The 17073-nt window shown below is 48.7% G+C and overlaps 1 protein-coding gene across 1 annotated transcript in view; it reads left to right on the top strand.

Moving 5' to 3' along the window:
• Positions 1 to 17073, top strand: part of DNAH10 (dynein axonemal heavy chain 10) — a 188383-nt gene that overhangs the window by 136413 nt on the left and 34897 nt on the right. The window contains exons 52-56 of the mRNA XM_033220158.1: positions 2980 to 3151; positions 9600 to 9803; positions 11015 to 11095; positions 15085 to 15282; positions 15964 to 16125. Of these exons, the coding sequence (XP_033076049.1) occupies positions 2980 to 3151; positions 9600 to 9803; positions 11015 to 11095; positions 15085 to 15282; positions 15964 to 16125 (817 nt within the window). The remainder of the gene's footprint in view (positions 1 to 2979; positions 3152 to 9599; positions 9804 to 11014; positions 11096 to 15084; positions 15283 to 15963; positions 16126 to 17073) is intronic.

Below are 17073 nucleotides of genomic sequence, written 5' to 3'. Positions count from 1 at the left end.
GCGCCCGCCACCACACCCGGCTAACTTTTGTATTTTTAGTAGAGACAGGGTTTCACCATGTTGGCCAGGCTGGTCTCGAACTCGTGACCTAAGAGGTATTCTTTTGCACAGACTTTCTTGTTTGTCTTCAGCCTGTTTTCTGGTATCAGATTTAACTCAGCATCATCGCCATTACCACAGAGAGTCTTAGGCAGTTCAGGCTGTTGTGACAAAGTGCGGTAGACTGGCTGGCTCATGGACAGCAGGCGTTCCTTTCTCACCATTCTGGAGGCTGGAAATTCCAAGATCAGGGTTGCAGCATGGTCGGGCTTCAGAGAGGGCCCTCTCGTGGGTTGCAAATGGCTGGCTTCTCATGGCATCTTCACATGGATGGATGAGAGCAAGAAAAGTCTTTGGGATCCCTTTTATAAGGGCACTAATCGCGTTCGTGAGGGCTCCACCCTCATCACCTAATCACCTCCTAAAAGCCCAGCCTCCAAATACCATCACATTGGGGGTTGTGATTTCAACAAATGATTTTTTTTTTTTTTTTTTTTTTTGTGGGGAGAACAAACATTCAGTCCATTGAACGGAGTAAGAATCACTATTGTGATGGACTCACTCATTTCTCTCCCTCTAAATGGAATAATACTCACTGCAACAATTCAAACAATGCAGAAATGTCTAAAGAAAATAAGGACCATTTGTAATTTCATCACCTAAAGATCGCCACTGTTAGGCACCAGTAGCATTTTAGTGTATACTTTTCTTTTTTAAAATTCTTTTTCTGTTATTTTAATTTTTGGTCTGGGAACCAACGGAATAATGTACACTTTTCAACTTACAATAGGGCTGTCTCAATAAACCCATCATATGTTGAAAATATTATAAGCTGAAAATGCACTTCTGATTTATATGTTCAGCTTACAATGGGTTTAATCTGGATGTGACTCCATCGTAAGTTGAGGAGTGTGCTGAGAGTGTAGTACTTTTGCACCACAGCAAAGTGAAAAAATTCTCAGTTGAACCAGAGGAAGTCGGGGACCATATGTGCATTCGTATACAAACATATTTCCTTCTTACCAGCAATGGGTTAATGTTATACATAACTTATGTAATTTTCCCCCACTGTATCACTGCCTCTTTTCAAGCCAATGAATATGTATTTACACTGTCTTTGGAAACATTGGACAGTATTCCATTGTTTGGATATGCCACACATAACCCATTTCCAATGGCGGGCATTTAGCTTTGTCCTTGTTTTCTTATTACAAACAGTGCAGTGATGAACACCTTTGTTTGTGTATCTTTGAATATAGGATCCTCACAGGATCACTTTCTTTAGAAACTGGTATATTGGCAGGTTAAAGGGTGTATGTTCTTTTAAGGCTTTTGTTGCATGGCACCAGATTTTGCACTGGAAAGGTTGGACCTAAACTCATGGGGAGCTTGCCTCCTTGGAGTGGAAAGGACCTGGGGATGCAGGACAGAAGGAAAGGAAAAAAGTGTCTTTATTAACAACCAATCACCCCACCACAAAGGATTATGCTAATTTATGCAACTGGCAATGTCTATTTTCACATATTCTTGCCAATACTGGATATTGTCATTCCGATATTTGTCAAGATTATAGGTGGAAAATATTGCAGTTTAAATGACCCTTTCTCCAATTAACAGTCAAGTTTGAATATCCTTTTATACATTCATTGGACATTTACCTTTTCTCTTTTGTGAGTTGCCTCTTTATATACTTATTGATTTGTGAGAACTCTTTATATAGGAGAGCAATCACAGCTCATTCAATGAATCCAGCTTCCAATATTTCACAAATATTGGCCTTTTGTTTGAGGTATTTGTAAAAAAGGGAAAAACTAATATGCTTGATCTACCTTTAAATCTGATGAAATACATAATTGAAATCATTCATTATTAAAATGTAACTGTTTTGCAATTGTTTTCCACAGTTTTCTCTAGGATAAGGCATTTCCCACTAGAAAGGTTTTTTTTTTTCTTTTTCTGTTGATTTGTCCAGGTAAATCTGAGGCATTTTCCCCTGAAGTAGCGCCTCGAGGAACAGCAGAGAGGATGTTGAGAGACAGAGATCTAGAGGAGGTTGAGAACACACAGGGCTGTGTCTGGGCCCTAGGAAGTGAGGAAGTGGAGAGGGTTGGGTAGTGGGGTCAGAGCAGGTGTTCAGAGAGTAGTGCCAGGAGCTGCTGGGAGGGGAGGCGGCTGCACTCGGGAGGGGTGAGGAAGGTTTGCAGGCGACAGGCAGAGCTGGAGACCAGAGTCTATTGGCCAGAAGGTATCCTGGTTGCTGTGTGTGTGGGTGTGTGTACACGCACGTGTATGTGTGTGTGTGTGTGTGTGTGTGAGTGCGTGTTCTAGTGCATGCCAGGGTGCAAGTGAGTGTGTGGCTGAGTGTGACCATGTGAGCGTGACTGTGTGTGTGACAGTGTGAGTGAAGCATGTGTATCAATGCGCAGGGTTGAGGGAGATAGGGAACAGAGAGAGATCTCTCAGTTCCTGGAAATCTGACATGTTTCTGACAGTCACTGGTTGCAATGAAAGTTTTAATTTCTACTTCTGAGAGAAAAGAAACACTTGAGCCGAAAAAGCGTGCTCTAAACTTATGTCCTTATTCACATTTATGTCGATTTCGTGTGTACATTGATTTCCTATCAAGAAGTTAAAGTGCCTGTTTATTTCTTCCTGTGTGCATCTTCCCACAGGGCCTGATTTTCTGTAAACTGCAGTTTATGGCTGGCGCTCACCTCGGGGTGCATTCTTCCCCGCTTTCCTCTGTTGCTAGGCTCATGGGGCTTCCCCCTCCTGTTCCACAACAGGGAGTCCCTTCCAGACTCTTCTTTCCTGACCCACTTCCTCGAGTTTGGACAGACCTGTGCCCTCTGCGCTCTCCTCCAGCATCCCTGCCCCAGAGCCTGCAGGGAAGGGAGGCTGGTGATGGTGACGCCCGTGTGCTCCATGTCTGTGTTACAGGTGTTCGAGATCCTGCTGAGCCGAGGCTACTCGGAGAACAATTTCCGGGAAGACCTGAAGAGCCTCTATTTGAAACTCGGGATCGAGAACAAAGCGATGATCTTTCTGTTCACGGATGCCCATGTGGCTGAGGAAGGCTTCCTGGAGCTCATCAACAACATGCTGACCTCAGGTACAGCCAAGGCTGGTGCCCGCTGTGGCCAGCTGCCTGCTGAGCTCTGAAGGGAGGTCGCTTTCTTCAGCAGTTACCACCTCCAGACACTGTGGCTAGCCCTGTCCGGGTGTCCCTGTTCCTCCCTCACAGTGGGCCCCTGAGATAGGTCTCATTATCTTCCTTGGCTCCTCCTGTCCTGGAGTCTCCCAAGTGTGCCCCCTTCTCTCCGTCTGCGATGATGGCAGTGCCCTTGCAGTAAGAACAGGTGGTGTCTGGACATCTGGCCATGCGCTATGCTAAGTGTGCATCATGCATTCCTGTCTCCACAAAAGCCTGATGAGAGGCCGAGTGTGGTGCCTCCCGCCTGTGATCCGAGCACTCTGGGAGGCCAAGGAGGGAGGATGGCTTGAGCCCAGGTGTTTGAGACCCCGTCTTTACAAAAGTATTTTTAAAAAGTTAGCCAGGCATGGTGGCATGAGCCTGTAGTCCCAGCTACTCAGGAGGCTGAGGCAAGAGGATTGCTTGAGCCTGGGAGGTTGAGGCTGTGGTGAGCCATGATCGTGTTATTGCACTCCAACCTGGGCAACAGAGTGAGACCCTGTCTCCAAAAAACAAAACAAAACAAAAACAAAAACAACTGAAAAACAAGCAAACCTAATAGGGAAGGTACATATCACAGCTGAGGAAACTGAGGCCCCCTGTAGAGGGCTGAATGTAGAAGGCTGAATGGTGGCCCCCCAAAAGACACATCCTGGTCCTAAACCCCTGGAACTTGTGAATGAGACCTTTTTAAGAAAAAGTCTTGGCCGGGCGCGGTGGCTCAAGCCTGTAATCCCAGCACTTTGGGAGGCCGAGACGGGCGGATCACGAGGTCAGGAGATCGAGACCATCCTGGCTAACACGGTGAAACCCCGTCTCTACTAAAAATACAAAAAAACTAGCCGGGCGAGGTGGCGGGCGCCTGTAGTCCCAGCTACTCCGGAGGCTGAGGCAGGAGAATGGCGTAAACCCGGAGGCAGAGCTTGCAGTGAGCTGAGATCCGGCCACTGCACTCCAGCCCGGCGAGAGCGAGACTCCGTCTCAAAAAAAAAAAAAAAAAAAAAAAAAAAGAAAAAGTCTTTGCAGATGTCATTAAATTAAAGATCTTGAAATGCCTTCCTGGATTTAGGGTGGGTCCTCAATCCAGTGACAGCTGTCCTTATAAGAGAAGGCAGAGGGAGATTGAAGACACAGAGAATAAGGTCCCATAAGGATTCCCACAAGCCACAGGATACCTAGAGCCACCGGAAGCCAGAGGAGGCAAAGAAGGATTTTTCCCCTGGAGCTTTCAGCAGGTTACCCTGAGACCTTGATTTCAGGCCTCCAGAACTGCAAGAGAGTCGGGTGTCTGTATTTCTTATCTTAAGCCACTTGCTTTGTGGTAATTAGTCATGGCTGCCCCAGAAATCTACTGGAGATGCCACCTACCTTATCCAAGGGCACCTTGCTGGGAAGGCACTGAGGTGGGACTTGAACACAGGACTTTTAACATCTTAGCCGAGCTCACAACCACTTGACTGTGTTTTTATCTTGTCTGCCCTGGGGCCCTGCAAAGATCCCTGCTGACTGCCTGGCCTAATGGCTTACAGGGACCTCTTTTCTTACCCAGGGACCTATTTCATTGATTGCTTGTTTGTTTCAGGACCTGACCACATTCATTATTATATTGCCGTGTTATTCATTGAGCCCTAGCCTCCCAGCGTTTACTATAAAAAATCTCTAACATAACAGTGAGGCTGAACGAATTTTTTCTGTGAACACCTGCCGGCATGCCGTCTAGATCCCTCCATTCACGTCTTACTGCACTTGCTTTGTCACACATGTAAACAGCTTTCCTTCCCTGCTTCCACCCATCTCGTTTTTAGATGCTTTCAAAGTCAATTGCACGTCACTGCTCTCCCCGCTAAATGCTTCTGTGTGGCACTATGTAGAGTTCCAGTTTTGTTGAGTGTTTTCTTTTGATGTAAAAATTACGTACAGGGAAATGCACAACATTTTAAGTGTATATTTGCTGCATTTTGATCATTACATTTTAAGTCGCTTCCGTTTCAGTGGGTTGTCGGCTCCTTGAGAGGAGGGATTGTGTCATCCACCTGGATTTATTCCACAGTGTTTGTTCCAGACACTGGGTTTGGTAGGGAATAAGACGGTCATGACCTCTGCTCTCCTTGGAGCATACATTTCAGGGTGTGAGTGGGCTGGTTAACGACAACAACAAATATACAAACAAATACAGCAATTGCAGGTTGTGGCAAGTGTCATGAGAGCAAAGGGGAGGTGCTGTGAGAGAGAGTGTGGGCAGGAGCCGTCTCAGGGCTGACAGGGAAGGCGTCATTATAGAGACTTTTCAGCTGAGGCCTGAGAGATGGTGTATGATCAGACTCCCTGTGGTCGCTGTAGCAAATTTCCCCAAACAGCACAGATTTATTACCTTAGGCGCCTGGGGGTCAGAAATCAGAAAAGGGTCTTAAGGGGTTAAAATCAGGGTGTTGGCAGGGCTGGTTCCTTCCAGAGCTTCCTGGGGAGACTTTGTTTCCCTGTGTCTTCCAACTGCTTCAGGCCACCCTGTCATGACTCCTTGGCTTGCATCCCTCCAGTATCTGCTTCTGTCATCCTGATGCAAACTCAGCTGCTTCTCCCTTGTAAGGACCCCTGTGATTGTCTCCAGCCCACCTGGATAATCAAGAGCATTCGCCCCATCTCACCATCCTTGACTGAGTTGCATCTGCAAAGTCCTTTTTGCAGGAAACATAAGGAAACCTGTTGGCAGATTCCTGGACTTAGGATGCCATGGACACCTTTATGGAGCTGTTGTGTAGGGATCGGGATGGGGTGGAGGGGTCTATGACGTGGAACCTTGTGGGTCATTTATAGGAGATAAGATTTTATTCTCGGTGCAATGATGTAGTCTAGATTTGTGGGTTTTTAATTCTTTTATTTAATTAATTATTTCAGAGATAGGGTCTTGCTCTGTTGCCCAGGCCAGAAAGTAGCAGCATGATTATAGGTCATCGTAGCTTCCAACTCCTGGACTTACACTATCTTCCTGTCCCAGCCTCTCAAGTAGCTGGGACTACAGGTGCATCCCACCAAAGCCAGCTAATTTTTAAAAAATTTTTAAGAGATGGGGTCTTGCTGTGTTGCCCAGGCTGGTCTTGAACTCCTGGGCTCTAGTGTTCTTCCTGCCTCAGCTTCCCAAAGTGTTGGGATTACAGGTGTGGCGGCGTTTGTTGACTGACTGCTGGTCACAGTTGGGCCAAAAGGGCCCCTGGCGAGTAACTGCCAGATGGTCTGATATCTAACAGGGGAGTCTTTGGGCCTCAGGCAGGGGACCAAGGCTGCACCCAGCCAAAATTTGTTTTTAAAAGATCCCTCCGGTGCCCCATGGGGACTAGATTAGAGGGGAACAGGAATGGGAGAGGTGTCCAGTTTGGAGCTACCCCTGCAGTGTAGGCAGGAAGTGACAGTGATTGGAGGAAAGTGCGGCTCTGGGGACAGAGAGAAGCTGGTGGATTCACGAGGTATTCCGGAGGCAGAGCCAACAGGACTTGAATGGATTTGGATGTAGGTGGGGGAGGGGGTGGGTATCAAGGGCGACTCCCAGGTTTCTGGCAGAGAGAGTGATCAGTGCTTCCATTCGCCGAGATGAGGAAGACCAGGTCTGGGCTTGTGGCACTGGCAGCGTGTTGAGTTTGCTGCACTAGGTGAGCAATGTGCGAATGTGATGTCGCATAGTGGATTAGTTTGCTGGGGCTGTCGTCACAAAGTGCCACGAACTGGGTGGTTTAAAACAACAGAAATCTACTCTCACAGTTCTGGAGGCCAGGAGCCCAGGATCATGGTGTCGGCAGAGCCTGTTCCTTCTGAGCTTTGGGTGGGGGAATCTGTTGCTGGTGGCTGCTGAGTCTTTGGTGTTCCTTGGCTTGTAGGCACAGCACTCCTATCCCTGTCTGCATTGTCACGTGGCCTTGCCCTTGTGTGCTGTCTGTCTCTGTGTCCACATTTCCTCCCTTTATAAGGACACCTGTTGTATTAGATTAGGGACCATCTCAATGACCTCATTTCCACTTGATTATCTCTGTAAAGACAATTTCCAAATAAGGTCACAATCTGAGCTACTCGGGGGACTTCAGCCTATCTTTTCTGGGGGGACATGCAACTTCAGCCATAATACATAGGCAGTGTGTACATGAGTCTGGTTCTCAGAATAGGGGCCCAGGGTGGGGATATCAATTTCAGAGCCACTGACACATGGTTTGTAAAGCCATGGGACCCGAGTAAACCATCCAGGGAGAGCCCAGCACTGAGTTCAGGTGGAAGAGGAATGAGCGAGAGACTGAGAGGGCAGGCGGAGCCCCAAGAGTGAGAGACTGAGAGGGCAGGTGGGGCCACGGGAGTGAGTGAGAGACTGAGAGGGCAGGCGGAGCATGGGGAGGGAGAAACTGAGAGGACAGGTGGAGCACGGGGAGCGAGAGACTGAGAGGGCAGGCGGAGTATGGGGAGTGAGAGACTGAGAGGGCAGGCGGAGCACGGGGAGTGAGTTCCTCTTTGTCTCTCGCAGTCTTGGGAGCGGTGTTGAAGATCCCCAAGACCATCCCAACTCTGTGACTCGCTAGGAGGACTCGCAGGACTCAGCATGTGGTCTTGCTCACGACTGTGAGTCATTACAGCAAAAGGACACAGAGCAACATCAGCAGAGGGAAACGGCACATGGGGGACCCTGGGGAAGACCAGTCTCAAGCCTCGGAGTCCTCTCCCCGGGGAGTCCCACAGGACACGCTTAATTCCCCAACATCGAGTTGTGGCAACTCTGTGAAGTACTGCCCACCAGGGGAGCTAGTTGGAGACTCAGTGATCTGGGATTTTCTTGGGGTGCTCATGTAGGCACCTCTACCTGGCACGTGCCAAAATCCCAGATGCCCGGAGGGAGAGCGGGTAGTCAGCACAGAATATGTTGCATACACAAGCAGTGTGGGCACAATGGTTAGGCTGTTCTTGCATTGCTATAAAGAAATACCTTAGGCTGGATAATTTATAAAGAAAAGAGGTTTATGTGGCTCACAGTGCCACAGGCTGTACAGGAAGCATGGTGCTGATTTCTGGGGAGGCCTCAGGAAACTTACAGTCACGGCAGAAGGTGAAGGGGGAGCAGGCGCGTCCCATGGCCAGAGTAGGAGCAAGGCTAGGGGAGGGGCTACGCACTTTCTTTTTTTTTTTTTTTTTTCGAGACGGAGTCTCGCTCTGTCGCCCAGGCTGGAGTGCAGTGGCCGGATCTCAGCTCACTGCAAGCTCCACCTCCCGGGTTCACGCGATTCTCCTGCCTCAGCCTCCCGAGTATCTGGGACTACAGGCGCCCGCCACCTCGCCCGGCTAGTTTTTTGTATTTTTAGTAGAGACAGGGTTTCACCGTGTTAGCCAGGATGGTCTTGATCTCCTGACCTCGTGATCCGCCCGTCTCGGCCTCCCAAAGTGCTGGGATTACAGGCTTGAGCCACCGCGCCCGGCCTAGGGGCTACGCACTTTCAAACAACCAGATCTCATGAGAACTCACTCACGCTCACAAGAACAGCACCAAGGGGATGGTGCTAAACCATTCATGAGAAATCTGCCCCCATGATCCAGTCACCTCCCACCAGGCCCTACCTCCAACACTGGGGATTACAATTCGACATGAGATTTGGTGGGGACACAGATCCAAACCACATCCCATGTTGGGCCACTCTTATCAGTGAATCAGAGAGAAAGCCCTTCAGGAATCTAAGTTCCCAGGTGCCAGCTCTGGGTCCACCTGGTGAGTGGGCCTTTCAGAGGTGAGCAGCTGTGGCCTGCCACGTTAACTCTTCCCTGCACAGGAGAACGTCAGAGAGGGCGTTAAAATGTATTACATAATTTGGAACGGCGTAGACATGGGAAAGAAGTCCACGTAGCCAGGGTTTCTCGACCACGTGCTATTGACGTTTGGGTCTGGGTTGTTCTTGTGGTGGGGCTCTCCTAGGCACTCTGGGACGTTCAGCAGCATCCCTGGCCTTGACCTATTGGATGCCGGTAGCAATCTCCCTGCCAAGTTGCAACAAGCAGAAATATCTCCAGACATTGCCCAGTATTTCCTGGGGGCAAATCCCAGCTGAAAATCCCTGCTTCCGAGTTACAGGCAAGTGAGGCTTCCTCATGCTCTGTATGCTCACCTGTGATGCTCACGGTCATCCTCCCAGGCGAGCTGGCAGCGTCTAGGATCCCCATTTGACAGACAGCTCTAAGGGCTTCCCATGAGGCAGCAGGAAGCCTCGGGTCTCAAGTCAGGCCCACACCCTGCTCTCTGGACTCGGCACCTGCGGCTGTTTCCACACCTTCCGTCACTTCAGTCAGTGCCTAGAGAGGTCGTGACCCTGGGACTCAGAGAGATCACCAGCATGTCTTCCTTTTCCAGGAATTGTACCTGCGCTTTTCCCTGAAGAGGAGAAGGAGTCTATCCTGAGTCAGATTGGACAGGAAGCTCTGAAGCAAGGCATGGGGCCGGCCAAGGAGTCCGTGTGGCAGTACTTTGTGAACAAAAGTGCAAATAACCTGCACATTGTCCTGGGCATGTCGCCAGTGGGGGACACCCTGAGGACCTGGTGCAGAAACTTCCCAGGTACCCATGGTGGAGCCTGTGAACCCATTTCCCCTGCTTTGGCAGGGTATGTGACTGAGGGTCTGTCCACACCTCTAGAGGTTCCCCCAGCAAAGTAAAACAAGACATAACCATTAGGTGGAAATGTGGGCTCTGCACTGTAGCTTGGGGCTCACTGCCCCATCCACGCCAGTGGGCGTGGATGATGTCCCTCTGACAGGAGGATGTGCCCACGCTCCTGCATGCGAGGCCCGCATGCAGTGTGTGGAGGGTGGCTCCCTGCTTCCTTCCATTTGGGAAAATTCCACCAGCCACATGCCAACCTTTAGAGCAGAGGTTTCTAGTGGGTGGGGCAGGGGCGGGGGAGGTTGTCTCCCAGGAGACTCTTGGCAATGCCTGGAGACATTTTTGGTCGTCACACCTCCAGGGAGCGTGCAGTGTAGTTAGTACTGGCATCTACTGGGTAGAAGCCAGGGATGCTGCAAAGCACCCTACAGTGCACAACCAGCCCCTGCCACAAAGGATTACAGCTCACATGTCAATAGCGCCAAGGGTGAGGAACTCTGCTTTTGATGAACTAGATTTGGATACATCTGGCTCATTCAGCAACTTGTTGGCTATTGTAGATGGCATCCATGTTCTTGAGTGTCTCAGGGTTGCAGAGTGAACATCCTTTTTTCTATTTTTTTTTTTTTTTTTGAGACAGAGTCTTGCTCTGTCACCCAGGTTAGAGTGCAGTGGCACCATCATAGCTCACTGCAGCTTCGACCCCCTGGGCTCAAGTGAGCCTCTCACCTCAGCCTTCCTAGTGGCTGGGACTATAGGCGCACACCACCACGCTGCCTGGCTGATTTTTTTTTCTTTGAGCCAGGGTCTCACTCTGTTGCCCAGACTGGAGTGCAGTGGTGCGATCTCGACTCACCACAACCTCCGCCTCCTGGGTTCAAGCGATTTTCCCTCCTCAGCCTCCTGAGTAGCTGGGATTACAGGTGCACACCAGTACTGCCCGGCTAATTTTTGTATTTTTAGTAGAAATGGAGTTTTGCCATGTTGACCAGGCAGGTCTTGAACTCCTGACCTCAAATGATCCACCCGCCTTGGCCTCCCAAAGTGCTGGGATTACGGGTGTGAGCCACCACATCCAGCCCTGATTTTTGTATTTTTTATAGAGACAGAGTCTTGCCACATTGTCCAGGCCAGGAGCATCTTTTTAATCTCTCTTTCCTTTCAAGGTATGGTAAATAACACTGGTATTGACTGGTTCATGCCCTGGCCTCCCCAAGCCCTCCATGCGGTTGCAAAGTCATTTCTAGGTAAGTCACAGCTGTTATGGGAACTACATTATTGATACAACAAAGCAATTTATTATCACTTCTCTGACTTTGAATTCTGGTCTTGTAGATTTCTTCACTGGAAAACCCTATGGTAACAAATGGCTTTTAATTTTGTTAGTATGTTTTTGATTTATATTTGGTGTTTTAGCCCAAAGATATTTCAGGAGACTTAACAAGGACAATTTAGGATAAAAATTGATTAGGTGTTCTCCACAGCAGCAGTTGGCAAAACCATGGTCTGCTGTCTAGTTGGCCCCTTACTTGTTTTAGTAAATAAAGTTTTATTAGTACACAGACTCACTCATTAATTAACATATTGTCTCTGGCTGCTTTTATGCTACAACTGCAAAGCTGAATAATTGCAACAGAGACTGTATGAGTACTGTTTGGCTCTTTGTAGAAAACATGTGCTGGCCTCTACCCAAAGAATGCTCCAAGGACAATTCAGCAAACATTCTGCTTTCTCATTTCTAGTGTTTCAAACACCTAAGGCCTTGGATATTAATTTTTTTTTCTTTTTTTTTTGAGATGGAGTCTCGCTCTGTCACCCAGGCTGGAGCACAGTGGCCGGATCTCAGCTCACTGCAAGTTCCACCTCCTGGGTTTATGCCATTCTCCTGCCTCAGCCTCCTGAGTAGCTGGGACTACAGGCACCCGCCACCTCGCCCGGCTAGTTTTTTGTATTTTTTAGTAGAGACAGGGTTTTGATCTCCTGACCTCGTGATCCACCCGTCTCGGCCTCCCAAAGTGCTAGGATTACAGGCTTGAGCCACGGCGCCCAGCCGGATATTAATTTTAATCTTTGAAGAAGAAAGGAAGTCTGTCTTCAGGGAACATCTTTTTCTTTGGACCTAACTTGAGCAGATTTATGAGGAATGACACTGGGTAACCTTGAAAATAGTTTCAACCTTATAAATCTGTACTCGATAATAAATAAATAAATAAATATTCCTATATATAAGAAGAAATCATAACTTTAATCGTAATGCAGTTTTAGGGGAAAAGGGGCCAAGAGAATGACTCTTTTCTGATGATATATCTCAGGTCCAGATGGTAAATATTTACAGTTTTTTCGCAGCTACTCGATTCTGCCATTTTATCATGAAAGCAGTCGCAGACAAGACGTAAATGAATCTCTATGGCTATGTTTCATTCACAGAAACGGGGTGGGCTGGATGTGTCGTTTGGTCTGTGGTTGGCCAGCCCCGACACAGATGTACCCTTGTTCTCAGAGGCGTGTTTGCCATTTTCTTTCTTTTTTTTTTTTTTGAGGCAGAGTCTCGCTCTGTCGCCCGGACTGGAGTGCAGTGGCCGAATCTCAGCTCACTGCAAGCTCCGCCTCCCGGGTTTACGCCATTCTCCTGCCTCAGCCTCCCGAGTAGCTGGGACTACAGGCGCCCACCACCTTGCCCGGCTAGTTTTTGTGTTTTTAGTAGAGACGGGGTTTCACCACGTTAGCCAGGATGGTCTCGATCTCCTGACCTCGTGATCCGCCCGTCTCGGCCTCCCAAAGTGCTGGGATTATAGGCTTGAGCCACCGCGCCCGGCCTTGCCATTTTCATGTGTGAAGTGCTTGTGTTTGCTTTCAGTATTCAGTGTTCCAGCATCATAAATAATGCTGCCTAGAATTTGCTTAGAACTCCTTTTCCTTAGAATATACTCCCTGGAGGCCGGGCGCAGTGGCTCACACCTGTAATCCCAGCACTTTGGGAGGCCGAGGTGGATGGATCACTTGAGCCCAGGAGTTCGAGACCAGCCTGGGCAAAATGGTGAAACCCGTACTTACTAAAAATACAAAAATTAGCCAGGTGTGGTGGCAGGCACCTGTAATCCCAGCTACTCAGGAGACTGAGTCATGAGAATTGCTTGAGCCCAGGAGGCAGAGGTTGCAGTGAGCCGAGTTCGTGCCACTGCTCTCCATCCTGGGAAACAGAGTGAGACCTCTCTCTCTCTCTCTCTCTCTCTCTCTCTCTCTCTCTCTCTCACACACACACACACACACACACACACACACACACACACACAGAATATATTCCCTGGAATTGAGATGACTATGCCCAAAGGCACAGGTATTTGTGAGGCACAGTTTTTCCTGCACACTGTAACACAGGCCCTGGGGCTGTGTTTTGCTAACCCCGGAATAACAAGACGAGCTCTGCAGAATCTGGATTAATCGGTACTTTCAATCTGTCTTTCCTTCCTTCATTTTAACGTGAGACATTCTCTGCTTTGAGCTGAATGCATTTAACAGCCTATCAGATGATCTAGGTGATGTGATCTTGACACTGGAAGCCATCATTAATTCTTTCAGCGGGTGTATTTATAGGAAGGCCCACCCTTGCCAGTATGTGCTGGGTGTCATCCAGCGGTGGGTAACTGAATAATCCCACCCAGCCCCTGGGCGGGCGGGGAGGGCAACAGGCAGAGACAGAGGTGGTGATTGCTTCTGAAAACCCAAGGCTCTTCTGCCATGGTGTCTTGGCCTTTAGGGAAGACAGGGCTTCCTAACAGTAGGGAAGGAATTGGGCAACAGAGTAAGACCCTGTCTCAAAAAACAAAAACAAACAAACAAAAAAGGATTGGCATGGATCACTGCTCTGGTCCTGAAAAGCCACCAATAAGTGATAGCTGTTCTTTTCTTGTCCTATTAAAAACTTTAACATCATTTTTTATCACAGTAAAATATATGTAACCTAACATGTTCCATTTTAAGCATTTTGAAATGTACATCTGGCACTAATCACATTCGTAATGTTGTGAAACCAACACCACTATCTGTCGCCAAAACTTTTTCATCATCCCAAACTGAAACTCCATACCCATTAAACACTAGCTCCCTGCCGCCCCTCCCTCCAGCCCCTGGCAACCTCGAATCTACTTTCTGTCTGGATGAATTTGGCTATTCTAGAGAGGGTTTGTGTACGTGGAATCATGCAATATTTGTCCTTTGGTGTCTGGCATCTTTCACTTAGCATCATGTTTTTGGGGCTCATCCATGTTTCAGCATCGGAACTTCATTCCTTTTACAAGTGAATACTATCCCTGGTATAGATAGGATACATTTTGTTCACCCATTCCTCTATTGCTGGACACTCGGGTCCTTTCCACCTTGTGGTTATTGTGATAGTCTACAGTAAACGTTGGCATACAAGAATTCATTTGAGTCACTGTTTTTCAGTTCTTTGGGGTATATACCTAGCAGTGGAATTGTTGAGTCATATAATAATTTTATATTTGACTCTTTGAAGAGCCACTGTTTTCCTTTCTTAAGAAACATGGCCGGGTGCGATGACTCACACCTGTAATCCCAGCGCTTTGTGGGGCTGAGGTGGGCCAATCGCTTTAGCTCAGGAGTTGAGACCAGCCTGGGCAACTTGGGTGAAACCTCGCCTCTACAAAATAATACAAAAAATTACCCAGGCATGGTGGCTCACGCCTGTAGTCCCAGCTACTTAGGAGGCTGAAGTGGGAGGATCACCTGTGTCTGGGAGATGGAGGCTGCAGTGAGCCATGATCACGCCACTGCACTCCAGCCTGGGCAACAGAGTGAGAGCCTGTGTCAAAAAAAAAAAAAAAAAAAAGAGAGAGAGAGAAAGAAAGAAAGAAAGAAAGAAAGAGAAAAGAAAAAAAAATATATATATATATATATTTTTTGAGATGGAGTCTCGCTCTGTCACCCAGGCTGGAGTGCAGTGGCCAGATCTCAGCTCACTGCAAGCTCCGCCTCCCAGGTTCATGCCATTCTCCTGCCTCAGCCTCCCGAGTAGCTGGGACTACAGGCGCCCGCCACCTCGCCCGGCTAATTTTTTGTAGTTTTTAGTAGAGACGGGGTTTCACCATGTTAGCCAGGATGGTCTCGATCTCCTGACCTCGTGATCCGCCCATCTCGGCCTCCCAAAGTGCTGGGATTACAGGCTTGAGCCACCGTGCCCGGCTGAAAAATATATTTTTTATTCCTTCCTCTTCAGGGTGTAATCCAATGATCCCAGCAGAAAATATAGAAAATGTGGTAAAGCATGTTGTTTTGGTTCACCAGTCCGTGGGCCACTACAGCAAACAGTTTCTACAGAAATTGAGGCGCAGCAACTATGTCACTCCCAAGAACTACCTCGATTTTATTCACTCCTATTCAAAATTGCTGGATGAGAAAACTCAGTATAATATAGGTAAGCCTGGGGGATGAGGTGGTTGACAGAGGTCATTCTTATTTATGGGTAAGGATTCGAACGCTGATCTTTTCTTTAGTAAGATCAGCCATCTTCAGTATTGAGGCCAAGCGAAGCACATCTTGGATTTTGCATCTTGGAGCAATTCTTTCATGTAGGTAGGACCCTGGCATGTCCTTATTTTTATTCTCAGTGTTGAGTCATAGACTTTGAAGCTTTACATTTTCATCACATTAGCAATGTTTCAATTTTGTTTTTTATCTTAGAGATAGGGTCTCTGTTTCCCAGGCTGGAGTGCAGTGGTGCAGTCATGGCTCACTGCAGCCTCAACCTCCCGGGCTCATGTGCTCCTCCCGCCTCAGCCTCCTGAGTAGCTGGGACCGCAGGTGCAGCCACCATGCCTGGCACACATTAGAGATACTGTCTGCTGCAGCAGCATGCACTGCTGGACAGGGCTTTTTAAAAAGTGCTCTGGCTATTGGCCAAGGGAAGCACTGTTTTCAGATATATATTCATTTTGGCTGATGCCATCCCAGTATGGCAGTGGAGGTACTGAAAGACACGTGCCATCTTGTAAAAATGTTTTGTTTTGTTTTGATAAGCTGAAGTTAGGCAATCCCAGTGATTGTGTTGGGAACAGTGGCCACCTCGACAATGAACATAGGTGCCCTCTTTCCTCAGCTCAGTGCAAGCGTCTGGACGGGGGACTGGACAAGCTGAAGGAGGCCACCATCCAGCTGGACGAGCTGAACCAGAAGCTGGCCGAGCAGAAAATCGTGCTGGCCGAGAAGTCCGCCGCCTGCGAGGCCTTGCTGGAGGAGATCGCCGTCAACACCGCTGTAGGTGGGTAAGGGCCAGGGCCAGGGCAGCCCATCCCCAACACCACCATAGGTGAGTGAGGGTGGGGGCCGGGCAGCCCATCCCCCAGCAGGACAGGGCTCTGCTGGGACGTCCCTGCGAAACTGCTTGTAGGCACCAAGCATGCCATCTTGACCCTGCAATTCCTGTTTCTTTCTGAATTCGTGTCCAGCCAGTCTCATCCCTTTTCATAAGCACTGAGACGCTACCATATGTAAGTCCGTGCACTGGTAGCCTGAGGATGTGCCAGGGAGTGGAAAAGTCACTCGACCCTCAATGGGCTGGTGAACTAAGTCCGTGGGTTGAAATGACCTAAGCCTTGGCATCATCGATGCGGGATTTTCTTGGCTCCCCTTGGAACTGTTTCAAGGTTCTTTCTTGGGCTCCTTCCCTTGGTCTTCCTGGCCAAGGCTCTGTGTCACCTGCACTGTCCTGCTCTTGACGACTCTACCCTCCTGCGATGCCTGGCACAGGACAGCTCCTGGAGCCCACAGCTCTGTGCCTGGCCTCTAACCCTCCTCTCTGGGTCTTTGGGCCACTGGTTTCTGATGTGTACCCTCCCCAGCTCATTCTCAGATTCCTGCAGATGCTACTCGACCTGCCTGCCTCTTCCTTCTCCTGCTGGTCTGTGTTTGTGCTGCTGCTAAGTGTCATCTCGGTTCAGTTCCTTTGTCATTGCACCCGGCCCTGTGCACAGGATCCATGTGTCGTCACTCTGGCACCAGCACCCTAACTTGGTGTTGGCAAACTGCCTCTCCCCAACTCCCAGTGCCTGCCATCATTAGAATAAGGATGGGCTTATTCTAACCCTGGCAGACTAATTAGAAGTTATCTGGGACTGCACATTTTGAGTCAGCCTACAAGACTGAAGATTATTTGTGTTCATGTATTGCATGGCAGTGCTGTGAAGAGACTGCATTCAGTGACCGAGCC

The sequence above is a fragment of the Trachypithecus francoisi genome, unplaced genomic scaffold, assembly GCF_009764315.1.
Source record: "Trachypithecus francoisi isolate TF-2019V2 unplaced genomic scaffold, Tfra_2.0 Lachesis_group11, whole genome shotgun sequence".
In the NCBI taxonomy this organism is placed as follows: domain Eukaryota; kingdom Metazoa; phylum Chordata; class Mammalia; order Primates; family Cercopithecidae; genus Trachypithecus; species Trachypithecus francoisi.
This window is presented reverse-complemented; position numbering and strand designations above follow the sequence as displayed.